Here is a 27989-nt window from a genome sequence, read left to right as displayed (position 1 = left end):
CCAGATTCATAAAAGGAAAATGTACAGATTCTTAAAAGGAGCATAATAGTGGCTTAAGGCATACAAGTAATAGAGTTGTCATCTCCGAAGTGTTAAAATAACAAATTATTTCACACTTTTAAAATCAGTTTTTTCAAGTATTACGTATCTTTTTTTTATTTGTAGTGATAAAAGGTAAAGAAAGAATGATATAAAAGATACCGGAGATAGCGACAAGCTGTAATTAGTCTAGGTACAATTATGCCTCTTATGCCAAGTTCTGTACATGGAACATTGTACCCTAGAAGCAATTTCTCTGAAATCATGTTATTACTGTACACTGTGTAGGAAAACATTCTCAGTAAATGTGCACACCCGGCAGAGAAATAGCTGTCCTTTTATGTTCAAGGATTTCTTTATGCTAAGTACTTTGCTAAATAGACTGCATATATTCTGATTTAATTTTTACAAATATTCTGCATTTGATAGATGCCTTTTCAGGCTTACCTGCAAGATGATTAAATTGAGAGGCATAAACTGTTCAGTTTGTTTAAGGTGGCAAAGTAAGTAAGTGACTGTCTCAGTCAGGGTTTTCAAGGGAATAGTTTTAATACTGAGCACGTAATTTATAGGATTATTTTATAATATTCCCTCCCCCAAAAGTCAAGTGTAGAAGAGTACAAAAGATCTGTCCATGCACTAGAGATTCAAATAATCCAGCTAAGAGTCTGGATCCCATGATAATGCCCTGTACAAGTCCAGGTGGAGACCTAGAGCCCAGGACAATGTCACAAGCAAGTCTGTGTCAAGGGTCTACACTAGGAAGGCCCAAAGGTCAATAGTGGAAGCCAGAAAGTCTGCAACAGTGGGAAGAAGGATCTGTGCCAGCAGGCTGAGAAATCTGCCCTGGAGCCAGGAAGCAATACTCAAGGTAAGGACCAGAGTTCGCTTAAAAGGATTGCAGCTATCCTCAGCCACAGCAAGGAGCCAGTGCCTCTGAGGATGAGAACAGGGGAGTTCATTCTTTAAGAGAATCAACAGCACACTCTCTTCTCCTGCAGTTCTTCATTTATGCTGTTGGCAGCAATCCTCATGTGGGCCTTCCACACGCAGAACCACTCTGACTCAGTTCAGCTGAGTGTTACAAGTTGAGCCACAGTTAATCCACCACAGTGACCAAGTTAAGATTTAGATTTTGTTCTCATTGAGAAGCAAATTGATTTTTAACACATGTATATGTAACCTATTTATTCTGAAGGACAGTGAGGATGGTAGACAGAACTCTAGAGAATATCATCATTTGAGTAAAAAAAAAAAACCACTATGAAGAGAAAAAGGAAGTGGGCAGATAAATAAGACAAGAAATTTCAAAGAGAGTATTCAATATAGGTTTTATCAATTACATTCAGCAGAATAGGGTCTGAGGAGCATTTATTGCAAGTCAGTGTGCAGGTCACTGCTGTCTTTAGCTAAAGTTGTTTCAATGGTATATGCAGTCAGTGCCTGGTGGTTTGAGGAGCAGATGGGTCTAAGGAAACTGGGACCGAACTTCATGTGCTGGGCCTCTGAGCCTGTAATAGAAGAGATATAGTATTCCCTACTTGGAAGCATGTTTCTGCTCTTATTTCCTTTTACTATTGCATAATTTCAAAATAATTTGATAGAGCTACGAGGTAGAGTTGAGGGGGAATGGAGTTGGGTGTGTGTGGAAAGCATTTGTCTGTTTCTGAAATGCTATTTAAGATTATAAGAACGAGACTTGGAAGGCAAAAGAGAGGCCTGGCATAACCTTTCCTCAGATACATTAACATATGGGCACCCTGTTGAATCTATCTTATATTTCACACTTGCCTGATGTTTTCATTGTTAATGAATGTGTGCTAGATACTCAACCATGGGCAGGAAGGTATTTCCACCCCACACAGCATGTCGTTTGCTTGAGGGTGATATTGTCTTCTTTGGACATCATGGAACCTGAGACTTGTCACGTATGATTATGTGTCAGCTTATTAACACACCAGGGAGAGCAACTGCTAGCTTCTAGTTCAGAATGGAACCTGGTTAGGGTGGGGGACATCCTGTTAGCCAGATGGGGCAGAGTTCTGCCAGTTTCCAGTGCCAGGGAAACCCTGGATCTTAATCAATAACAAACCTATGAATAGACCACCCAGAAACATGTGGCTGTGAACCAAACTTCCTTCCTACCTTGCTCTAATCTCTTGGCAACTTTCCTTGTTCATCTCAGCTCTGCTCTTACTTTCTTGGGGAAGAATCCCAAAAAAGGAGATTTTAAAAAAAGGGAGTAGGCAGAAATAATAGTTGGCAAGCTAGCTTCAGATGCTGGAAGGGTCACGAGGAAGAAAGTTCTGGTTAGTTACATTACCCAGGGCTTCAGACTTTGATGGGTTTTGATTGACAGATGCAAGTCAAAGCTAAAACCAAGGGAAGGCCTACTCATGCTTAAAGATTTTGAAATAAAAATGCTTTCCTTCCTCCTCTTCCTTAAAGGAAGTCACAAAGGGAAAGCAAAATAGCGGTTAAGGAACTAGAGGGGCAACAGCAGGCTCCTTTCCTCTAGGGTTTTCTAAGTTCCCAGGCCAGGCCTGGCTGCCTGCTTGGGAAAGGAGCAAGTGCTCTCCGCCCAGCTTCTGATCTCCACCCCTCACATCTTTCTGCCAGATGGTCAGGAGGTGCTGAATCCTCTGCTAAGTGCAACCTCAGCCCCAAGAACTTGGGTCCACCAGCTTCCCCCTTGCTCCACCCCTCTTTCCGAGTAAGGCCTAAAATCTAGGTGTCAAGCAGCGGAGCCCAGGGCTAGGGACGTTGGCACTGCAGTAAGACTCTTCCCCTTCCGAAGCATTGTGGTAGCAGCGCCAGCTCCGCCAGCTCCGCGGGTGCTGGGAAAGCCTGTTCAGCCTCTTTTCTCCTTAGGGGTAAAGGCGCTCTCTGTCTTGTTTTGAATTTCCCTGTAGTGCTGTCTTGACTTTTTACAATTACAATCCATAATCTGAAAAAAATTATAAATGTTGTGTATAAACACGAGTGCAGATCCCACATATTTGTAATTGTTACTTGAAAAAACAACCCACAAAGACCTAAAAATAATGAATAAAAAATGGGGATGGGATGGACAGGACCAATTTTTTCAGGGTGCTGCTTGTCTAGAGGATTTGCTTCCAAGGGGACTTGAGCGTCTCTCTCCCCTCCTCCGGACCCCACTCTTCCGGTGACGGTGACGCTGGTTCCTAAGGGACCAACGCTAGGACCTTAGGTAAGTTTTGGGAAGGGCCCAGAAAGCCACACAGCCTGGGGAGGGGGTCCTGCCTGCGGCCTCCCCTTCTGCAGTTCCAGCCGGCTGCTGGAGTACTGATGCCCTGTGTTCCTCGGTCTTCAAGGCTACCCCGAGTCCTGAGTCAGCGAGGCTCTGGTCCTAGCCCGGCTGGAGAGGCCAGGCTCTATGCGCTTGCATTTGAACTTTCTGTCCAAGAGACATCTGGGAAAACGTTTCGCATAGAAAATTACGTCATAGATAAACATATTTGGTCGACAAATACTTAGCAAACATGCATGAGTTTTCGCGGAAGCTGTCAGCACCCGAACTGTACTGGTGCCACCGGCAAACATTAACACCAACAGCAAATAGGTGATTTTCCCAACGCGCCTGATTCCTCTGGGGCAGACGGTGAACTCGGGTGGAGACATTAACCGTGCGTCTCCTGCCCATCCGTGACCTCTTTTCCCCATCACCGTCCCTTGTCACCAGCCATGCTGATTGTACTCTGGGACAAGGCACTTCCTGGCCTGCTGAAGAGGTCCCTAGTCTTCAGGGGGAAAGGATGCCAGGAGCCAGCCCTTCGTCACAGAGGGCATCCTGTCCCGAGGGGAAAGAAACACAACTGTCAGATGGGCGTCGCGACACGAGAAGAAGGGAGAGGAGAAGAAGCCGCCCCGGGTCTGGTCCTCGCGAGGACGCGCGAAGCGACCCTGCGGCCCACTCAGAGGAGGACGCGGGTGGAAATCTCAGCCACCAAGCCGCGTGCACACCGCGGAGGGCACAAGCGCTGGCCCGGCGGAGGCCGCTGTCCTCGCGCGCCCACCCCGACGCGGACACGCGTTCCCCACCCGCGCCCGCGCTGCTGGCCACGCGGGGCCCCGGCCCGGGCCGAGTAGCCCCGAGCAGCCCGTGGGCGGAGGGGGCGGTGGACTAATGATGAAAAAGCCTCCTCCGTCCAGGCTCCTTAATTAAATGCATGGAAAGAGCCGAGGCGAGCACATCTGGTTTCAATCTGCAGCTCTTTGATGGCATCAAATGTTCTTTTCCCAGATCAGGGCTGGAAGTTCTGGGCTAACTGTGGCCGTTTGCACACACGCGGACCCCTTTTCCCTGCAATCGAACCTCTCAGCTCTAACAGGAAAAAAAAAAAAAAAAAAAAAAAAAAATCTAACCAGAGGGAGAGAGCGCGGGTGGGTGCGCGTGCTTAAAGGACAAAACGCCTCAAACAAAACGCTTGCTATTTTATGTCTTCTTCATATAGTAACACATTTCTAATGAGACCATTAAAACGGTTCCTGAATTCCATGCAAAAACTGCGCAGCACTTCTCTGCCCTGGGTCAAGTCAGGGCTGGGCAAGCAACCGAGCCCTCGGGGTGACTGAGACGGGGAATCTTGGGGTCCCCGCGCCTTCCGTACCGGGGCGATCGGGTTCTTTCGCGCCCAGCGTGGTCCCCCGAGAAAGCGACCTTTGCCACCCTGAGGAGGGTGCAAGATTAGCAGGGGTGGGGGACCCGGACCATCTACTCCAGGGGCCTTTTTCGCCGCTTCCTCCCTCCGCGTGGTTTGAAGCAGCGCCTGGGATCGCGGTGGCGCTTCCCTGGTCTCCGCCACCAGCTTGCATCTGCAGAGACGCGTGGGAGCGCCTCCCGCGAGGACTGCGCTTGTGGTTTTATTGCATTATTTAATAGGCTGGCGGCGGAGCCAAAGGCGGCCTCGATCTGCTGGCTCCTCAGCTCTTCTCCCTCGGACGCACCCTGCGCCCCCCCCCCCCCAAAAAAAAACGGTTAGAACAGCGGGAAGCGTTAAGGGGGGAGAAAATTTGATGGTGATAGTTGTGGATTTTTTTCCCCCAAGAAGTTTCCCTGTAGCTGTTATCAAAACATGCAAATGAGGTTTTTCCAACGGGATCTTAAACAAATCTGGAGGAGTTAATGCCGAAGCAAAATAATCCACCCGTTTGAAGTGACTGTGGGTTTCAGTTTGTCTTTTCTCCCTGTGATACTATTGCAGGGGAATGATAATTAGACCTTTACTTTAAAAATCCGAGGGGGCTCCCTACTTCTCTCCCCTCCCGCTCTCCCTCCTCCCCCTCGCCCGCTCCTGCTCCCTCCCTCTCCCTTTCTCTCTCGCTCTGATGTTGGCAAAGGGGGTTTTCTTAATCAGAGTGTTTTTTTTGGTCTGAGGGAAAGGAGGAAGAAGGAGATTGCAATGGAGAAAGGGGGTCTGTAAAACGTCAGGCGCGGCACAAAGGCTTTGCCACGTAATTACAGGCTCCTATTAAGTCGAGATCTGCCCTCCCAGGGGTCTCCAATTTTCTTGTATTCCCTACAAAGTCTCCTCTGCATGCCAGTTTGTGCCTTTTGAAGTGCCAGAGAGCTTCTTGATCCAACTGAGAAGGAAAAAGGAGCTCGCCGAGAAGAGGGGGAGAGCGAGAAGGGAAAGGGGGGAACCCACCACCACCCTCCTTCGGACCTTGGAGCCCTACTTTTTAGTTTTTCTTTTTCTTTTTTTTTTTTTTTTTCCTTTTTTACGCCTTAGGAAAAGTAAAGTGAGAATCCTGCTCTCTAATACATCTGCAAGACATCACCCTCTCCTCCTGAAACTTTAGTCACTCCTGAGAATCCACAGGAGTGCAGAGAGGGGGGAACACGTTTTCTTGAAGATGTTTTAAAGCTGGAACAAGCCTTCTTCTGTTGATGCTTGAACTCTTGCCGGGGAATAACTTCTTTAAAAAAACATTTTTTAAAAACCCACTTTGATTCTTGTCTCCCACCCCTTCCTCCGTCGTCTTCTGTTTGCCTAACTCCCCCGCCCTGCTGGCCTCCGCTTTCCTCTCTCCCCTTATTATTATTTTTAGTGTGTGCGTGGTGTGGACGCTTTTTGAAAATTGAATTTTTTTTCTCCTGACCTGAACAGGGTAACTTTTTAATTTTATTTTTTGGTGTGGACTATCTCTGTTTGGACCGCGCCGGACTTGGCTTCAGGAAAGCAACCAAGGCTTCGGAAGGCTGCGGGTGCAGAGCGCTCAGCTCCGCAGAAGGGGTCCCCCGCCCTTTTCCCCACATTTTTTGCTCTCTCTTCTCTCTCTCTCTCTCTCTCTCTCTCTCTCTCTGCACTCCCCCCTCTCTCTTCCCCACTCGCCTCCTCTCCCCCCTCGCCCCCACAGCCTTTGGTGTTGATTCGAGCGGGAAGAGGGGGGTGGGTGGGATCGAGGGGGGACCATGACCTCCAGCTACGGGCACGTTCTGGAGCGGCAGCCGGCGCTGGGCGGCCGCTTGGACAGCCCGGGCAACCTCGACACCCTGCAGGCGAAAAAGAACTTCTCCGTCAGTCACCTGCTAGACCTGGAGGAGGCCGGGGACATGGTGGCGGCGCAGGCCGACGAGAGCGTGGGCGAGGCGGGCCGGAGCCTGCTGGAGTCGCCGGGTCTCACCAGCGGCAGCGACACCCCGCAGCAGGACAGTGAGTGTCCGGGACCCGGGCTCGGGGCCGAGGAGGGAGGCGAGCACAGAGGGAGCTCAGGGTTTCTGGGAGAGCGGAGACCAGCGCCCGAGGAGACGTGGCTGTCGCCGTCCGGGAGCAGGGTGATGGAGGAGGCTCCGCCAGGCGGTGCGACAGGGGCGCCGGGGCCTGCGCCTGGGTGCGGATGCCTCGCTGCACCCGCGTTGCGGCCGGGGTCGTTGCCTGCATGTTGGCTGGCGAGGCACCCGGGGGCTGGGACAGGTCCTGCGCGGCGCCCTGCGGACAGCCACGGGGTACAGAAGTGGAGCGGAGTCCGCAGGACCGGCTTGGGGAAGGCGCGGCGCGGGGACGGGGGCGCGGCTCTGAGCAGCGCTCGCGCGGACCTCCGGGGCCAGCGCCCTGGTCCCCAAGTTGCTCCGGGACCCCTGCTGTCGCCTCCACCTACACAGGGATTTGAGGTGGAAAGAAAAGCCCCGTTGACTTGTGCGCACTCAGGAGAAGCCACGGAATGTCTTTTAGAGGTGGCACCAGCGATCCCGCCTGCACCAGGCACAGGCACCGGGGAATCGCGGGCTTCAGAGCTGAGGCCAGTGTCACATTTCAGGAGGTCTCTGCTTGGTGGCCCCAAGATCTGCGTTAAAGTCCAAATACAAGCTTCCTGCCTTCCCCACACTGACCAGGTGATCTGTCCCAGGAAGGGCTGATCTCATTAACTTTGCTTTTAAAATGTGACTGCGAGTGTATCCAGTGGCCCCTGAATATGTAATAGTTCTGTCACCTGATCCACACAGATAGTTGCTTCTCTTTGCAAGGTTGGGATAGTTGAACTTGGCTGAAAGTTCTGAAATGATTGCTTTCTGTACCATTAGGGCTCTTTCGTGAAATTCGGTAACTTTGGGAACACACCAATGTTCTATGCCTTTCCCAAAATGTTACCTGCCTCAGACTTTCAATAAATAGACATAAAAAGCAAACAGAGCTTAGGAACAGCTGGGAAGGGCCTGTACCCTTTGGTGGGGGCCCAATGGGCACTCTAGATCAGATAGAAGGGAGGCCTAGGGGCTCTTGCCCCTGTCCCCATTCTTCAGTTCTGCATTGGCTCCCGTCTGAATGATTTTAGCCAGAGACAGTTTGGGGTCACTCCACTCTATTACACCCACTCGCTCTTGCAGAGGGTGACAGTGGATGCAGGAGGAGATGTGATCGGGCCTTTCAATAGAGAAAGGTAGTGGATTCTAAGCGGTGAAGAATCAGTGTCCCCAACTCCTGTAAAAGGATTGGTTCAGCGGCAGAGGCATTCTGTTTAGGGTTTTGGTGCTTTGGAAGCTCCTGATGTACGGTTTAGCAGGATTTGTAAAGTAATTCTCAGGTACTATTAGCTCTAACAAAATGCAGTCGAAATACTATAATTCTTTTTGAATGTTTTACTAGGGAAAATGTAAAACACACAACAACGACATTTGGAACCCAGGCTCATAGATTCTGCATTTCTGACATTCCCATCCTGCCCGTGCCTAATTAGTAATCACAGTATTTATATCTGTTTGGAAAACCAAAGGCGGAGACTCCCAACAGAAAACGGGACTGTAAAGAAACTGCTGTGTATACCACGGTTGGGTAGGGAAGGGAGACAGTGCCCCTTTACCCCAGGAGAATGGAGGAGGATGGGAAAGCAGGACCAAGGTCAGGCGACCTCTGTAAGTTCCGCACAGGGTGCAGTATGTGCTGGGCTCTGCATGGAAGGTCCAGTTGCTTTGCTTCTTCAAATGGATGTCAGAGAAGTGAGCTCTGGACTTGTCAAGGCCGTGTAACAGTGGCTCTATATGAGACCTGGGTGGGCCTGGTGCAGAAGCATCGCTGAGGCCTGTTGAGGAGAGGCTCAGGTTTATGGACAAAATTGGGGATGGTTTTCCAGGGAGAAGGGGCTAGGACATGGGAAACCGCTTCCCTTCTACTGGAGCTCATCTCCTACTTACCAGGAGTAGGCAGGCCTTGTAGGGAGAACTCACCTAGAGGAAACTGAGGCTCTGAAGGCAAATTAAGGAGGGGGCACATCACAGAACACTGTCAGTAAATTTACAGGTTCAGGAGAAGCCACGGAGTACAGAACAAGGCCCTGCACCTAGGAATGCAGGGGGTCTTGCTTTGCAGAGGGATAGTCAAGGGGTTATTCTAACAGACAGTTTGTCACTTTTATAAGCAATGTTTCCTGAATCTCCTCCTTTTCTCCTCAGAGAGAATGGGAAGAGAATGAGATGTCTGGTGATCCCAAGTGGCCAGAGGACCATTGTTCTGAGTTCTTGGGTTTCCATTAGGAGTTTCCAAGGCAGTTTTCTTATAAGCTGCTTGGAAGTCTAGACCAGAGAGGTCCAGTGGGCCTCTAGCCTGCAGAGGTTCGGGCTCTAAGGGAACTGAAGAGTTATACCAGGAGCCAGTGAAGCAAGAGACTGAAACTGCACCTGGGCAGGGCACTCCCTGCATTCAGCTGAGACAACACTGCAAAGTAGGAAAAGATTATCTGAGGGATGGTGAGCCGTGAAAAGTTGACTTCGACCTTTCCAGCTATCCAGAATACCCTTGTCCTGTGTAAGTTTTGTGTTTGAGGAAATTAGCAAAATGGGTTCTACTGCCTGTTCTGCCAGTACCTTCAGTATGGCATTCTTAATTTTGTAAGATTTTAGATTTCAGTATTCTGAGTGTAGCAAAGAGGAGCTAAACGTCTTGAACAGTGACGACGACTTCTTGCTGACCTTCCTACCTCTGTCAGCGACCCAGCCTCCCTCCTCTTAATTGATATCCAGTGTGTTTTTCTTTCCATAGACAAATTTCTTCCCTCCTCTGCTGACTCTTCTAACATGGTAAATTTCTCAAACTTATGGCTTTTTGAAACCCTGTTAGCAATCCAGTGGCTCAGTGGAAATGTGGTACGTGAATGAGGGAGATGGCAGGACAGGGGCAGCCAGGGAGAGAAAAGAGAAACAGGTCACACACGCACAAGCGCAGTTCTAGACAGTGCATCTCCCTGTCATTTCTTAATCTCAGCTTCTGTAAACAAAACACAACTCTTGCCTTCCCGTTCCCAACCTCTAAATTAGTGAAACCAGATTGTCCTAATAAGACCTTTTGTTGGAAACACATGTAGTCATAAAAAGGTAGACGGAAAGTCAATTAGACACGCGTGCACACACAGGCGGGCTCACCAGCCGGCCAAGGGCGCACCGGGCAGAGGTGGGATGCAGTCAGTGTAGAACTGCACCCCAGGAAATCCATTTGTCACAAAAGTAGAGGTGCAAATGAGACCAGAGTCGCCTGCCCAGCCTACTGGCCACACCCTTGCCGGCCTGTCTCCTAACTCCTCTCCGACACCGAGACAAACACCCAGGAGAGCAGGAACGTTTTCGGGGGCACTACCCAGCGGACATTCTTACCGAAGTCTAAGAAAGTCCCCTGGCGTTTGTTATGGTGATGACACTGAAGCATCCGGAGAGCCACTGCCCTAGGGCTTGTGCCCTTGCAGGCTTCTGAATTTGAATTTGAGCTTCAGTTATCTGAATTCATCCGAGGATCCAATAAAATAAATCATTTGAAGGATGGCCTGAAAATTTTTCACTTCAGATGGGTAGAGATAAAACCTAGAATCAGGGGAGGTCTCTGAACCCCCAAAGCCAAATGTGAAAATAGTTGTGAATTTTGTTTATTTTGCAGTTAGAGAACAGGAGATGAGCGACCTCCTTTTTAAAATCTGGGGAAAATAGTCCAGTGATCTCCACTGGGTCTGGGCAGAGGATGATTTCAGCTTTGAGGTATTAGGGAGGCACTTTCGAAGCCCAATGCTTGGGTTGCCCAAGAATCCTTCCTGGGGCTCTAAAGCCTCCAGCTCTGGACCTCAGGGAAGCAGGGCTCCCAGTTCAATTTGAGAGTGAAGCCCTCTGGACTTGGAGAGCCTGGAAGTTGCGCACAGGGACATCTTCGCTCAGCGACCTCACCGGGGATGCTCAGGTCAGCCTGGCTGCACCAGGCAGCAGCGGGGTCATGGGGTCCCTGGAGTCTCTTTGTCTGCCCCGCGGCTTCATTTTAGATTTTACAACACCAGTGAATAAATCAACTCTAAACCAACAAGATATCACCCCCTCGCGCCCTTTGTGAAAAGAGGCCATTCGGAAGCAGAGACGCCTGCCTTTCTCCATTCTCCCCACGCGGATTTGCTGGAACCTGAGAGTTTCTAATATGGGTTAATATTGTTCGCTTCTCAGACTCCTTTGCATGAAATGACAGTCCTACATTTTCAACTACAGAGGTCCCTAGATCAATTTGATTTTTTAAACTTCAAGTGGTGTGGTTCTTTTACATTTCTGCTCTTCTCTGTTTACTGGCTCTCTTCTTTAGCCAGCCACTTCCCTTCTAAAGCAGGCCCTTAAACCCTGGATAACCCTTCTGCTTGGCGGAAGTGCTAGAGCCCCGTGTACCCGGTTGTTGCAAAAGTCTGTGCCCACTTTGCAATTATTTTTTTTAATCTTTAGAAAAGATGGAACCAGACAGAAGCTCTAAGCATAGCAATGCTTTGAAATCTAGAGTATCTGTAGAGAAGGCGATAAGGTTTGATTTATGCGCATTGTTACTGTGATTATTGCAGAAGTAGGAGACTGTGAGAAGCAGAGGTTCGGCTTCCTCTAGCCAAGTCTTTGTAAATTTAACCAACAGGGTGCTTAGAGATTAAGATAGGCATTTACAAAACATATGCGAAAAATTGAATGAGGGATCCATGTGGCCACTTCATGTTCAAACACGCACTTTCAATGTGCCCTGTGATAGTGCGACTGGGTACTAGATGGCCAATTCCGTATTTCACCTTGATGCAGCCACCTACCATTTCCAGGGATTGGGTGCTTTGACTCTTTTCTACAAGCTAAAGAAGATTCATATGTCAACAGCCTTGTTGTTATGCATCCACAAGAATTTTCATCACCGAAAAAGCAAAAGCCATGCTGTGCAGGCTAACAACACTCAACTGAAAGCTAGCATTCCCAAACAGTAATAAAAGTATCAACAAAGCATCACACTCTCCTTTTCTCTAATTGCCAGTTGCTTACCAATCCAGTGTATGCAGAGATACAGCACAGAGAAAGCGGAGGAAGAACAGTCAGCAGCATTCGGAGTTCGTTCGTAGGTTTGGTATGGAAGCTGTGGAGTGCGGCTTTGCAAGTGTCTCCTAATAATTCCAAGAATTATGCGTACTTCTTGGGATAAATTGTCTGTATCTAGTACTGATAGCCTCGAGATAGTAGCCATACAATGATGAAGAACTGATTTTAAGTTTAAGATGCAAAAATGATTATTGTATTTCTTTGCCCCTGGAATCACTTTTCTTAATGAAAACAGTGAGGCTGATTCCACTTTAATACGGGGAAGGGAGGATCACATAAATGGTGCTTAGTTAAGAAAATTTTATGTTAGATCAACAGTGGCGTTTCAGAAAATTCTGAGGACAGAATCAGAGTGGGTCAGGAATAAAGTCTCAATTATGAACAGGATGCAATCTTTGGAAACTAGACACTCCAGCCCCTTTGCTGCGCTGCATAATGTGGAAGTTCTAATTTCTAAGAAGGCTTATTTTTAAGATTATTGATAGTATCTGATAAGCTTTGCTTCGGGTGAGGAATAAATTTGGAATTTGTGTGTTAATTTGAATCTCCAAGATCCCAGTTAAGAGAAAGGGCGTGGGCGGGTTTTATGCCTGTTTTGTTTGCTTTCATGGTGTTATTTAAAGGTAATTGAGTGTTTTCCTAATGAAAGGAGAGAAATGCACCAAACTCAGATGCAGGAATGGGGCTCACACTGCTCACACTGAGGCTGAACAGGAGGGTCTCATGTTTTGCGGGGCGGGGAGTAGGTATGAGACAGGTAGAAGACGAATTAATTCAGCGCAGATTTTCACCTCACCCGGTCCCACAGTATTTTGGGTTTCAATGGTTTGGATCTCTATCCAGGCCAAGGTGCGACTCTCGCCCTAACTCTGGCCTAATTCTGCCTGTTTGGAGGAGGCAGCAGCGCTGCTCCCCGTCATAGACTGGTTCGGCCGCTGCGCTCCTCCTGCCTTTTCCCGCCGAAAGGGGGCGCTCCCTCCCTGGCCGGGCTGGAACACCTGCCTTCAAAACCCCCAACTCAGATGGCAGACAGGCTAAGAGACTTCTCACTTAGAGAAGCAAAACTGGGAGCGATCAATAGCGTTAAAGCGTGAATAGAAGACATCCAGGGGGTTGTGCACGTGTATGCCACGCACATGGGACAGCTGGAGGCCTCGGCTGTTCTCCTTCAAGGAGGTGGTCAGGATTCCCGGGGGGAACAGGAGAGTGGGGAGGAGGAAGGGCCTGGGGCAGCCCAGCTGAAGTCTGTTGGCACTAGAACTGGTGCTGAGGCTGCATGGGGGAAAAGGGTTAGACCCTTGGGAGCTGGGTGGATTATTGTGTATTCGAACTCCTGGTATTTGAGAAAACAGGAGCGGAGAAGGGAGCAGATTTGAAAGATGGAGACCTGGACCCTTTCAGAGAGTTGCTGCGAAATGCCCCTCAGAACCCCTGCAATGTTCATAGAAGACTGTCTGGCCCCTTTCAGTTCGGCAACCTTCTCCCCAGCATAAGAACAAGTCTTGTAAGACCCCGAAACTTGCACATTCCCCAACCACTTCCAATTTCTGTATCTGACTCTTGGCCTCCAGTGATTCTTTACGGACAGCAATGTCAAGAATTTTAAAGACTAGAGAAGATAAATTCTTACCCTCCTCTGTAAATTTTGTGATTTTCTTTTTAAGCTTTTCTTCTTACCTGACTGGCTGAATGAAGATATTGTCTTCTCAGCATGGATGCTGGCTAATATGTACCTTTCATGATAATTTGAGCTGCAATGTGCACAAGAAACAGAAGCACAAGGCCAGAACTCCAAGGAAAATTGCTTTCCCACAGACGTTTGTCTGAGAATAAGAACATTCATTCCATTCATTTAATTTCTCATCATCAGTCATGTCATTATATTTTAAAGGACCTCATAGTGCTGGAAGGTGATATAGTTTTAAATAAACATAAAAACAGATGGGAGCTGTCCCAGCATTATATATATATATATATATATATATATATATATATATATATATATTTTTTTTTTTTTTTCCAAAGAAGACTTAGATATACAATTTAAAGGCTAAGTGGGCCAACTTAATAAAAATTTGGGTCAGGGCCATAAGTTTAATGATCCTGACTATGTGTAAAGGGTTAAGGCCTGGTCAGCACTTTGGGTACCTGGAGAGAAACAGTTTCTCAAGGTTCCAAGTATTTTAAAACAAGCCTCGGCAGAACTGGCTTGGGTCTGAAGGGTCATGAGGAAGTCAGTGGTCCATCCTTGTCTGTGTCCCTTTTCATTTTTATACTCTCTCTGCCCTGACAGTGTGTCTGAGGCCTGTATGCTTCAGGGTACACTAGGACTTAGAGCTGCAGTGTTCCCCTAAATAGTGTTTTGAATCCTCAGAAAAAAGAGTTCTGCCAGGTTGATTATATGAAATAAGCCAGACATCTATACGTATTTTTCCTCTCTAGTAACTCATTTTATAACAGCCTAGTTGGAGATTTCTTGGGGATTGTGATGAGGGAGATGGGTTATCACTCTCTGTCTTTTTGAGATTACTCATAAATATATAGTATTGAAAGTTCTAAGGGATGAGGTATTGAATCTATAACTTGCATCGAAACTTTTATACATTAGCATTTTTGTATCTTACCATTGACCTAGACTGGGAGGTAACATTAGACAATTATGTACATTTGACTTTACTTTCTATTTGCTTCCCATGCTGCTTTCCTACTGTCTGAGTATTGCCTGTGTCTTTTTAATGTTTTTTAAGTAATAGAATGGACTCCTTCTTTTCAGTCAATCTGATCTCCTTTCTAATCCAGCCAAAACACTAGACTCTTTTTGTCCTTTCTCCCACTCAGTTCTCTTTGTGTCTTTGTGCCTGACATTTCAATAACACTCTATATACTAATGACCTGCAGTTTATACCTTAAAATTCCCCCTCTTGGAGCTGAAGATTCAAGTATGACATATTTCATTTGCATATCTCAAAAAGACTGCAGTCTCAAACACAAATATGAAACTAATGAGCTCGCTTTCCCCAATACGATCCCCTTACAGATTGCCCTGATTATCTTAATGCGTGCGTGCAAAACTAGACACTTCAAACCTGCCCTTGACCCTCCTCCCCTTATGCCCCTGTGCAACTCAGCTCATATCCCCAGCACGTTTACTTTGTAAACTCGCTGGCGGCCACCTACTCTTAAAATCTCTAGCACATTTCACCTACGCTGCTTAACACTCCCTACATAAGTGGCTCTTCTGGTATCCATGCTTTTCTTCATCCATGTGCAGGTGATGAATGGAGAGGGTGTAATCGATCTTCAGCGCATTTTATTGAACAATTTGAGTGATACACATTAACTTCTCCTATAAGCATGTTATTTGAAAATAATACCTCCTTGTTTAGAACTTGCCATTGTCTTATTCTTTTCTACATCAAGTCTGCATTGCTTATTCTGTTTTTGGAAAGTTGTTCTTTGTAATCTAGTGTTTCCGCCCTGCTTCAGCTACCTGCTTCTTCACACACATGAGTATACATGGGGATCATTTCCTACTGCTTTCTTGTATACTCTTTAGGCTGGGATACTTACCTATGTGCTTAGCATCTTTGTCGCTTCTGTGACTTCTTACCTGAAATGTCCTCGCTTCCTGTCTACCCACACTAGTGCCCAAGTTTCTGCCCCACCATACCTTGTGAGAGCTTTGACTGCTGAATTTCAGATCCTTCAAAGCCCTTTCTTTGGTGCATACTCTAGAAATAATCAGTGTACCCACAAGTATTGCTTAATTATTTTTTACATATTTCACACCTGTCAGTTTACTTGGAGAATTTTAAGACTGGAGACATTGGAGGAGGGTATATTTCACATTGTATGGTACAACTGCAGTAAGCAAATACAGTAAATCTATCTCTTTCTTTTCTTTTTGGTATAGTGTGGTTCTACGGTCTTTGTGATTTATATGCAAGTAACATTTAAATGAGAAGAATATCTGGGATTAGTAGTGTATGCCTGTAATTCCCAGATTTTTGGAGACTGAGGGAAAGGGATCAAAATTGGAGCCCAGCTTGAACAATTTAGGGAGTTAGCCAGGCCCTTCCTCAAAATAAAAAATAAAAGAAGGGCTGGGGAAGTAGCTCGCTGAGAAGGCCCTTGGTTCAACCCTCAGACAAAAAGGAACAGAAAAGAAAATTACCAAAGTACAATAAGTGCTATATTAGAAAAACACGTTATTTCATTATTTTCCATTAAATATTCAAATAAAAATTAAAGTAAGGTAAATGCAGTTAATATTTTAATGTTAAAATATTTTCTTTTTAATTTTGTACATAATTTTGAATGATATGGTATTAATATTCTTGATTACTGTTATTTCTCTGATCAATGGAAGAATTTTAAATTCTATTTTCAAAAATCATGTTTCTCCCAAATGAAGAAAATCATTTAGCCTACTTGTTCTCATTATAAAAATTTAACATACACAAAAACAGCATGCAAACTTTCAGAAAGTTCTCGGGTTTCAGTGGACACATTTGCACCCCTAAAGTCCTTCCAAGCAAATGGCTTGTTCCTGGTAAGCAATTTGTCTCCTTCCTTCCTTCCTTCTTCCCTTTCTCCCCCCTCGGTCCACTGTCCTCCTTTCTTCTTTCTTTACTTTCTGTTTTTCTTTTTCCCTGCTTGTCTAGCTGGGAATCTTTGCTAGATAATAAGAACATATCTACTTTTGAAATTGGAAAAGCCTGCTTCTAACACCTGAAGGCCATTCCCAGACCATGTTTAGAGAGCTAATATTTACAAGTTTTTGTATGCTAAGGAAGAGCTAGCAAAATGAGCAGAATATACCACAGGGAATGAAAATGTTTCTCCTACTGTCAATCTCTGGGTCTTGGAATTTCTTTTATTAACTGTCTTAAGACTCATTTGTGCTTTTGTAGAAAACTAAGGAGGAAAATGCCATTTATTTCTCTATGCCAGGTGTGAAAGAGGCATATTTCAAGATAAGGTAGTATGTTTTGAGAGGTAGGAGCACGTACAAAATTGAAAATAATATATTTTTATCCAGACATGAGCTTTTATTTTAAGTGATAATTATAACAAAATATAAATTCTATTTGTAAGTCTATTTAAAATTATTCTCAAGCAAGTCAGCATTAAAACACTTGAATCCAAATATTTTAGAATATTAACAAGTGACATAAAACTAATGTCAAAATTTTAAAATTGTAATTAGAAGTATACATCCTAAAACCTTGCTTTTTTTATGAAAAAAAAAAGGGAAAGAGTAATGATCAGTTTTAGAGAATTAAAAGCCACACTTGACCAATAAAAGTCTTTGCGTTTCCCCACATTGCCTCTTTCTGAGGGAGGAAAGCAAAGGAACCACCCAGAGAGCCCCATGCCTATAACCAGATGTGCTATTCAGCGGCTCTAATCCTCAAGATCGGACGAAGGCCACGGGATGAATCCTCAGACATTTAAGAAATAAAACGTAATTTAGTTCATTAATCACAGGACTGAAATGTGCAGTTTTGCTAGACATATTTCAAAGGCTGAATCCCTTCTGACAAGAGAAACAGAAAATAATACCACTGCACATTTGACTGTTATAGTCTGTTCTCAGCTTCCCTCAGGGACGTTGAGATTTTTCCAAGTGTGATCATTTTTACTCAGAATATATGGACCGCTATTTAAATTTTTTATCTTCCTTTTTTTTCTTTCTCAACCCAGTCCAACATTCTTCTTTCCTGGGGTGGTGAGAATATCTGTTTTATATACTGTTTTAGTTATTTTGTTTTTAAGACCCAGGGCTACCTTGGACAAGCAGGAAATTTAGCTTGTGTTGAGATAGGCCTGGAGGTACAGCCATTTCAACTGATTTAATATACCCAAATTTCTGTTTGACTTAATTATTTCTTTGATTACTTTTATAAACCGAGTCTTATTTTGTCATAAAGTATTAATCACATGAACAGTAAAGTGAGATATAATATGAAAGTTTTGCAAACTATAAGAACTTATACAAATATTACATTTAGAAAGTCAGTTCTGGGAAGCAGAGAGAGGCAGCATTAATTATTTTCTCTTTTCTGCACACTTTCATTTTACAGATAAGAAAATTGCAACAGGAAGATAATTCTAGCAAGCTACTATAAAGTGATTTGAATTTTGTTCTTCTGATCCCATGTTAAGTTTTAATTGCATTCCACTACCTTTGAAGTCAACCAAGTTTTTAAAAAAAGTATTACTGTCTAGTAGGTCAGGAAGGCAGAGCTTAGCATGCTGTTTCTCAGTACACTGACATGCTACACAATATTTCTAAGTTTTTTACCCCATCTGATTTGTAAAGTGGGTTTGGAACTTCTGTGTCATCTTCTTCATGGAGTGGGATAAATATTGTGCCTGTAGAAATGCTTGCAAAATAAGGGGCTGAGTATATAGAGAATTTGCTATAATGTCATCAAGGAAAGATAACAAAATGTACTCAATTAGATTTATAGCAAAACCTCAAAAAAATGAAAAGTCTTTGGGATGTGGGGGTGAAGCTCAGTGGTGGAGCGAGTAGTTGGCACGCATGAGGGCCTAGACTTCACACACACGCACACACACACAATGAAAACTCTTCCACTTATATTTAGAAGCATTAGGGCTTCTTATGCACTTTAATTTGGGTTTAGCAAATTTTATTTTAAATTACAGTCCTACTATTTATTTGTCACTTGATATTATTTGTTTGTTTGTTTGTTTGGTACTGGGAATCAAACTCAACCTCATGCTTCCCAGGCAGATGCTGTGCTGCGAAGCTATTTCTCCAGCCCATCATTGATTTTGGACAAATGCTTAGATATCAGTGTCCTCATCCAGAAAAATGGCATATTAATATCTGTTATATGGGTTCCTTGTTGGAAAAAGAAGAAAATAAATGCGAAGTGCCTATCACCCTACTCCCTTGCCATTGAAAACACTCCAATAAATGTTTCCTCTTTTATTTTTCTCCACTGCTACAACATCTCCTACAACACTTATTCCAGGCAGATATTTATACTTTTTTTTCAACGTGGTTTCTCAACTAGTGTTGGAAGCTATTAAACACTATCCCAAATCAAAAAATTTCCACACTCCAAAAGTCACGTCACTCATGGAGCATGTCACTTGCAGCATGCCACTCGGGGAGAGCCTAAGTAGACACCCGCTCCTACTCTACAGTCAGAGACAGAGACCTCATGACTTCCATCATGCTCATAAGGCTAGGGCTATGGTAGGCCATGAGAGCTACACAGAGCCAGGAGTTTGGCTTCAAACTTCCTGGTATCTTCCTCCCTCTCAATCCATCTTTCCTCTCTTCAGCTTGCAGCATGCTTCTGATGGCTCCAATTTTTTCTAGGTTGACTTGCTCTAGCCGTCACTGTGGACTTTAAAGCCTCGGGAAGACTAATTCCTTCTTTCTGTTTAGCTTTGGAATTTTATGGAGCCTGTATGATACATACTTAGGATACAAGGTATCAAGACCACTGATTTCAAACCTAGCAAAGCCAGGAAGTCTCCAGAAGACCAACATTTTCTCAGTAGGATAATGCCTTTTACATTGCACAAATGTATGCCTCCACTGAGATTTTTGTGGCTTTTAACTTATTGGGTTTTTTTTTTTTTTTGTACATGAGTAAAACCATGGTAATTGCAGTTATATATAAAGTTGCTAATTTTTTCCCAACTTACATATCCTAATATTGAAAAAGATAAACACTTGCTTGATTTGGTGTGTGACCTGTTTTCATACATATTGTGTTGGAATCTGTTAAGTACGAAAGACATAGAGAGGGCATTTCTGTACCATGAAGTGTCTAGGACTGTATTATTATTGTTTTTTGTTACCAAGCAGTTAACAATAAAATCTCCCTGGCATTCTTGAGCAATACATCAGCATGGCTAACAGCTGTGGTACATGTGGGGGAAAGCTATTCCCTGTAGACGAGGCATTCTAACAACAGTTTATTGCCAGGCTTTTGTGCTAGTGGTCTGGAGAAGCAGCTTACCATGAGTCTTATGTTAAGAACTAAGTGGGTCATCCTCTAAACACACTAATCGGGTGTTAGGCAAAGATTATGTGCACAATTCTGTTGGGCATAGTGGTCCTGGCAGGAAAAGTGTGTGCTTGTGAAAATACTGTCCTACTTTACCGTATCACGTAGAGTCTACTCTGGAATGGGCACAGCTCTTAGAGACTGTTCTCACTGGGAGAGCATGGAGTCCTTCCTCCTCTACAAAAAGTTTCCTTTTACTCTTGTTTTCTTCATTTCTTTCTTCTATGACTCTTCTGTATGCAATTCACATCAAATGACTGAGAGAAAAGAGATAAACAGCAACAACAAAGCATCTTGTTCTTTTTCTAATATGTTTATACCCTAATCCTATACATCTGTAGTGTAATGCCTGGCTCACTTGCACTGGAATGAAATAAGGCATCTTAATATATAGATCCCAGGACCCCCACAACCCAGTGACTCAGAATCTCAGGAACATATGTATGTTAAATATCATAAGTGATTTTTTATATTTCACATAGTCTGAGAACACTGACCATAACCACTTTTTCCTATGGTCAGTGGTAGTGAACACTATAATTCCTTGTGACACTGGTGGTGTCTTGTGCATGTCATTGTTACACTACCCAATTGTTAGGCTTATCCCTTCAACCAGGTACACACATTTTGAGCACAAGGGTCAGGAGGCAGATATTTTAAACCTTAAAGCACTGATCATGGTGCTTCTCCTGCTACAAATGGCTTGCTACAAATGGCTTATAAACAGATTTTGAATAACTAAATATATGAACAAATAATTGGGAAGTAAAGAGCACACATATAGCATTTATATGTACCTGGGACTGAACAATTTGAGGCAACTATTAGAGAATGTAAAAATCTTAAAACTAATCTTAGATGATCGTTATCTCTGCACTTGCTCTGGTAGAAAAAGCATATTTTAAAAGATGGCAATTTATCACATGGATACTATTTTCAAAATGACTCTAAATATAAGTAAGTTTTCAGATAAACATATACCACTTAACAAGTTCAGAGGAGAAGAACGATAAAAGAGGTCCCTTGATGAGATGGGAGTGGAAGGTTTTCTTGGAGTCATCTCCAAAGCAGAGGCCACTCCTGAATTCCAGACCTCTAAGTCTACCTGGGATCCTTTGGTGACATGAACTTTGATTTAGTGGTTTATATCACTGGAACCCCTTGGGTGGAATTACAACTCCATAATTCTCAGTTCATTCTTGTTTATTTTACATTTAATCATTTGTGTAGCACTCTGGGTACATACCCAAGGGAGCTGTGTGGTTATGCTCCTGCAAATCTTCCTGTTACATAATTGAGTATGTCAGAAATTATTCACTAAGTATGATAACACCCCACATTTCAGGCTTTGCAGATACTAGTCTTAGTGTGATTATCCTGAAAGTTTTCCTGCTGACTTACCTTCTCAGTAAATTTTCCTTTTTAGGGAAAAACTTCTAGCTTAAATATGGTTTTCTGAGTAGCAGGCAGAATGCTTTCATAGAAAGATAATTCCCCAGGTGAGACTGGTTTCCATAAAGTAGCTGTAAAGCATGATTTTATTCCTTTTGTCCCACGGATACCCAAAAGGTATGGATGAGACAACAAAGTAGTTTTCCAGTAAGTGAGAGGACTCTGGATTTGCCTTCATATTTCTTTGTTTTTGACTCTAGCTCAGAAGTTATTTCATTTTGTGAGTATCTTGGAATCTTTCAGTAGGATAAGCGGTCAGAAAGAAAGAAATGAAAATTTATTGCACATCCATAATGGGATAGGTATTGTGCTGGGTTGTCTATACCAATTAGCTTGTAAACACAGTCACAAGAATGATGAGTGGTAGATATTATCACCCCCAACTTCTATATAGGGTTTATATATAGGGGTTTGGAAATGTAGAAGAGGGCAAACAACTTTCTTGAAGCCAGTTATTAACAAAATGGAGCTTGTCTGATCTTTCTGTTACATTGTATGCATTCCATTATACTTTTGCTTATCATCTGATGGATAGAAAATTTGGAAGCATGTGGTCCCATTCCTGTGGCATTTATTCAGTAAATATGGAGTTACTGTAACTACAGAACTGTGTTGTGTATTGGGATTGCAGATTTTAAAAAGCAAAATATCCTGAAGAGACTGTTATCTTTGCAAAGAAAACTGCCTAATGGCACTATATACTTTGATATCTAGGGCAAAGTTGATGCTATTTAGTAGTCTAAGTGAACATCAGTGAATGAGGGAGTTGGAAGAGGTATTAGAGGAGAAACAGGAGTGAGTCAGAGAACTTTCCTGAAAGGGAGAAAAGGGGTTGATATTGACCACAGCTTTTGCTAATAGTATGATCTTGAATACACCACCAAATCCTGTGAGCTCTAATACAAGAAATAGAAATAATAAAAATATCTTCTTTACAAGTCTAGTAAAGGTTTAATCAAGTATGTGTAGGGAAAAATGCAACATTTATGGTTACCTTATTTCTTGCTTTAAGAATGATGTGTGTTTTTCTTTTTTTTAATTTTTCAAAGTCATGAATTGGATTTTATTTGAAAGATTCAGAGAGCCACTTCTAATCAGCTGTTTGGAGCTGAAAACTCCTTTATTCAAATGCAAGGTGATTAGGTGGTGATTAGGTTCCCAGGAAGCCTGCAAATGACGGTAATGTATGACATACTTGAGCCGCTGTGTTGATGAGCCAGTCTGGTATTGCAACCTGAAGGCAGTGGCTTTGTGCCTCAGTGGTGAGGAGGAAGAAAGCCGTGACCCTTCCCTTTGTATTGGTGTGGGATCTGTGCTAGGCACAGTTTAGGACTCTATGAATTGAAGTTCTGAGCAGCCACCCCTCACTGTCTCCCTCAGCCACCCGTGTCTGGGTTAGGTGCTCCTTCTCCACGCTCTCATATTGCCCTTCAGAACATCGTCTCATTGCCTGTCTTCTTTAAGAACACCAAGGAGGTTTTGGTGCCTCAACTACGTTGTCATCCTTCTTTAGAGGGCCCCGTGAGAAAAATGAGCATGTCGCTGTAAATACTGTACGGAACTATCGTCACTTGGTCAAACATTGAGCAAACCATGGACACCTTGAGACTCGCTGATATAACAAGAGCCTGGGTTTATGTCTGTTGTGTTGGCGTAGCAGACTCACTTTCTACTGTCTTTCTCTTTTTCACACTTATGTGGGGTGTTTTTTTTGTAAATTTAAAACATATATATAAAATACTACATTCTTTCTTCTAGCTGCAGGGGACATGGCAATGAACAAAGAAAGCAAAACAGAGGCAGCAAAGAAGTAAATAAACATATGCCTAGGTCAAAAATTCAATTATAATTACAGCAAAGTTCTGTGGAGGAAGTGAAGCAGGCTTATTTGAGGAAGGATTAAAAAAAAAAAACCACAAAGACTCTGAGGCGGGAACAAGCTGGGTATATCCAAGAACACAATGAAAGCCAGTGTACCAGGAAGATGGCAAATGGTGGAGTCAGAGAGAAGAAAAAGGCAGAGAGGTATTCAAGAGAATGCTGGTGGTCAGAGGAGTCAGGTCTGTATTCCAAGTATGGTGGCAGTGAGAGGCCACTGGAGAGATCTGTGTTGAAGAACTTTGTAATATTATTTGGTCTTTGCAAGAACAACCTGACTGCTGTATGGAGAGGGAGGGGATGTTTGAGAAGGAAGAAGAAATAATTAGAAGGTTTTTGCAGAAGTCACGTGAGAGATGGAAGTATCATGAACCCTCCAAATAAATGAATCCTGAGCAGCAGTGGTGGTTCAGCAGAGGTGCTCAGGAGACCACAGGGGTCCAAATGAGCTGGGCAGATGCTTGCAGGGCTGACTCTGGGCACCAATTGTTTTAGCCTCTTCCATTCTGAACGCAATTGTCTCTCGCAATTGTCTCTCGAAAGCTCAAGACTTTCTATGGTGAGCTCCCTGGAAACAGTTGGGAGAGGAGAGAGTGGCGATGTGCAGTAGAGCATGAAATGGGAGCAACTTGTTTCTTAGTTCCTCATTTGAAGATTTCCAGCCTGTAATTCAGGTATTGCCTATAATTTTCCCAAAAAGGAAGGGTTCTGTTTAAATTTTGCTAAAGCGGCCTCTTTGTAATTTAGCAAAACATCACAAGATAGCATTGCTAAAGACTACAATTCAGATATGTGAAAACGTGGGTACCTGAAATGTCCTAGAAGCATTTGTGTTCCTGGGCTTCAGTGCCTCCTCTTTAAGGTGCATGTGTTAATGGGGCCAAAGTTCAGAAATCAGACATCTTCTCTAAATAGTGAAATTGAAATTATAGTCAGATGAGCTGAAATCAGATAATTTTGCCTATCACTGACCATTCTGCTAACAGATATTTATTGTATTTAGCACTATGCCAAGCACTTGGAAGGATATGAAAGAATTATATGACATGGCCTCTTGTCACCTAATTGGTGAGAAAAACCTAATGTTGCACCTCACATAGCTACCATTCAGCCTAATACAGCATTTCTAGCCCTGAGATCACTGATCCCTCCTAATCTCTCCTTATTCTCCCAAATTTTTTTGGCATTTCTTGCTCCCAGTTGCACCCCTTTCAAACTTCAGCAGCAACCTTATCTCCTTGCATTGTCATTCTCTAAGCCTGCCCGTCCATCCCTCCTTCCCAGGGAAGACAAATTGTTTCACAGTGGTTTGCTCACAACTTTATAGTTTTTTAGATATGGAACTTTCTATGACCCTGAAGTGATTCCAGTTTGTGGATATCTCAAAGCTGTAAGCATCCACTATTGGGCAACTATTAACTAATCTATTTGTTTTAGCTTATAAAGATGATTTTGAACCCCAGATAGCTCAGTCATTCTTCAGTGTGGGGTATCATGGCAGAGAATTAAGAAATGCTTCATTATTTTATCTTTCTCAGTTTTCTGAAAATGCTTCATTATTTCATCTTTTTCTGAACTTTCCAACTAAGCTAGTACACTTTTCATTACTTTAAAAAGAGTTTGGCAAATGGTACATTACAGTCAACACAAACCTATATGCATCGATTAAGCAGAGACATTCAGTGAGAAGTAAGACTGGATGTCATATAACTGGACCTGTGGGAAAACATGATAGTCACCTGATTTCCAAATGTCAATTTGGACCCCATTAGCTTATTAATTTCTCAGACAGGAAATTTGATCAATATTTTGCCTATGGTTTAGAACAGAGCTTGAGGTTATTTGAGGTTCATTTCTTCCTCTGAGCTTTTGCAGATGTCTTCATTAATGAAAAAAAGAAAAGAGGAAATTGGGTCAGGACAAGCCAGTATATATCCACTGTGGCTGGACCCATCAGCCCTGTTCATCTCCTGATCAGAAAGACAACAGAGCACTATGTGAGCCCTGCAGCCTGAGAAGCCACTGGGCTCAGGCTTGGGAAGTCCTGTCAGGGGGTGACTCAAGCCTGGGCTAGCTGCCGACTAGGGAGCATTTCAGCATTCTGAGAAGGCTGCCTGCAAACCATGGATCTGTGAGACCCTTTGCAGTGGCTGCTTCACTCTTTTAGAGGTAAAAAGTGTAGACCCTCTGCTTCCCAGGCTGTCAGTCTAGAACCTTTCACCAGCATTAAGCTCACTTAAAAAAATTTGAGGCAGCATTAAGTTTTTAAAAAGCCTGGTAGATTTTTACTTAGGGATACAAAACCAATATATATGGTTTGGTGAGTGGAGAACGGCAGTTTGGAAAACACAGTGGCCTAGGAGACCAAAAACCTGAGAGACAAAAGCAACTATAGCTCTTGGACAAACTCAGCTTCTCTTTAAAGAACTATGGCAGCTCTAGAGAGTAGGAAGCCGAAGGGAAGAGAACCAACCGGGAAAGAGAATTTCTCATTCAGATAATCTCATGGTTTTCAGCGAGGTCAAAAGTCTGAGAGCCCTGCAGTGCCTTGGGGAGTGGGACTGAGAAAAATGTAACTTGTCAAGGTCAGCAGTTTCTGACACTGATGTGAATTCTAGCCTGGAGTGGGGTGGGAGTGGTGGTGGCTGCTTAGTGAGAACAGAGGAAGAGGTGGCATGAATGGAGGACATTTAACATGGGCAGGAGACAGGGGCCCAGGGGCTTGTGCAATGGATTTCTTTAGAGCCATTTCCAGAACAAACAGAGCCACCTCTTCATCGCCTGCATGTGGATTCCTCACTTCAGGGATTCTTTTCAAAGTCTGAAGTTGAACCTCTGCTTGCACACACCATGGTTTCCTCACTTCATTATTGACCTGACCTGCGACTTGAGAATCAGAGTGGAAGGTAGAGCTGGGCAAAACTAGGTTTAGACCTGTAAACCTCCCAGCTAAATAAAAATGAAAAGCTATTTAAATTTTAGCAAGTATAAATACACAAGACGTTTTTTATACACTATTCTGCTTTGGGGCATGGAATTAACATTCGTTGTGTGTCTTGGAAATGGTTGTGTGTTCTTTCTCTTCATTAGTCCGAATAAATACGAAGTGGCTGGACTCTTCCCTACCTTCACTCCAAATGTAAGCCATTTAAGTTTTCTTACCGATGCAATGGTGCTTTTTTTTTTATTCCCAGAGAACCACAACTTTGAACAACGAAACAAAACAAAATGCAGTTTATATAACAACTTTTTAAAAATTATAGGATTTTTCTCTCTTCATCTCTGTCTCCCCCTCTTTTCTTCCCCCTCTCCCTCCCTCTCTCTTTCTTTCCTTCCCCTCCTTTCATTTTGTAAGTCAGAATACTGTGAGTGAAAAATAATACAAACACTAAACAGGCAAATTTCAGACTACATATGTTAAAGCTGTTTTTTAAAATAAGAAAAATTTGGCTTTGCAGCTGTACAGCTTGTAGAAGGTGTCAATGAGCAAGTTCACTGAAGAACTTACTTGGTGAAACTGAACAAGAGTTCTTGGCTTATTATGCCCGTCTTAGAGGCGAACTTTCTGGATACTCGGGATTGGCCCATGGCACTTGTGAATTCTTTCTTTCTTTCCTGTCCTAAGCTGCTGCTGTGGAAGAGCTTTGTTTTGAGAGCAGTGAAACCCTCTGATGCAGGACGTGGACCTGCCACAGCATCCTTCCCCATGTCTCATTGTTCTCTGAAGTTGCTGTCTGCCTCTCACTTTCCTTTTCTCTACAAGGATGATCCTAATGCCGTCCTTATAGCGTCTTAGAGAGCACTGCATGAAATAATGCACCGACTGTCTTTAACATGGTGCTTGGCCTGTAGCAAGTTCTTGTCAAATTGAAGTTATTTTATAATAAATAATTGGACCTTATTCTACCATTGAACAGACACAGTGGAGTCCTTTATCAGTCAGGCATAAAAACTCTGTGGATATTTTCTCGAAATATTTGTAAACATCTGGAAACAATTTAGTCTGAGGACACTTTAGGTAACTAAAGAGACTCATTCTCAAAATGAATATATAGTCTCAGAAGACTCTGAGGTCAGAGAGCAAGTGACCAAATACTTCTACTCAATCCAAAAAGCTTTGTGGTGAGAGGAAAAGAAAAAAGAAAGGAAAAAAGAGAAGGATTGGGAAAGTTAAATAGATTTTGTTTAACGCTAAGCAGCAAGAGTATTTTGAACAACAACAACATGTTGTTTACTCTGTAATTTAGAAGAAAAATAAACTAAGCTATATATTCACTTAATTGCTGTGTAATGTCTAAATTCATTTTTATAATTCTCAAGAATATCATTATCTTTCTGTTAACGTAAGGATCTTGAAAGATAAAATAAATTTTAGAGCTTCTTATTGTCTTTGGACCCAGAAATTGATGAAAATAAGAACTTAAGGAAACACACTTAAAGTTTAATGTAGGTCAGGGAAGGGTAATATATCATAGTGCTATCCTGGAATTGGACTGCACTAGAGCAGAAAGCTAAGGTATCTGACTTTTTCTGTTTTTCTTAAACATTTCTTTTATTTAACCAGTCCACTTGAAAAATCAATAAAATGTTTTAGGTTTCCTCTTAAAGATAGCATTAAATAAGATATTTTCAAATTTCCAACTTTTAATTTTTCTTGAAAATTAATTTCAGACTCATGCTTAAATTTATCTAGAGAATAGAAATTTATTCAGCAAGAAAGTTTTATTTTAAAAAGGTGAGAA

The 27989-nt window shown here is 43.4% G+C and overlaps 1 protein-coding gene across 2 annotated transcripts in view; it reads left to right on the top strand.

The window, feature by feature from the left end:
• The first annotated feature begins 5397 nt into the window (after positions 1 to 5397).
• Prrx1 (paired related homeobox 1) overlaps positions 5398 to 27989 on the top strand; it is a 70437-nt gene continuing 47845 nt past the window's right edge. The window contains exon 1 of one of the 2 annotated variants that reach the window (XM_063253657.1): positions 5398 to 6716. In XM_063253657.1, coding sequence (XP_063109727.1) covers positions 6476 to 6716 — 241 coding nt within the window. In that variant the 5' untranslated portion in view covers positions 5398 to 6475. The remainder of the gene's footprint in view (positions 6717 to 27989) is intronic. The other variant, XM_003468618.5, reaches the window with a different exon arrangement.

Source organism: Cavia porcellus, unplaced genomic scaffold (genome assembly GCF_034190915.1).
Source record: "Cavia porcellus strain 051 isolate PalLab524CR breed Dunkin Hartley unplaced genomic scaffold, mCavPor4.1 scaffold_7, whole genome shotgun sequence".
In the NCBI taxonomy this organism is placed as follows: domain Eukaryota; kingdom Metazoa; phylum Chordata; class Mammalia; order Rodentia; family Caviidae; genus Cavia; species Cavia porcellus.
The sequence above is the reverse complement of the archived record's forward strand: the minus strand, read 5'-3'. Positions and strand labels throughout refer to the sequence as shown.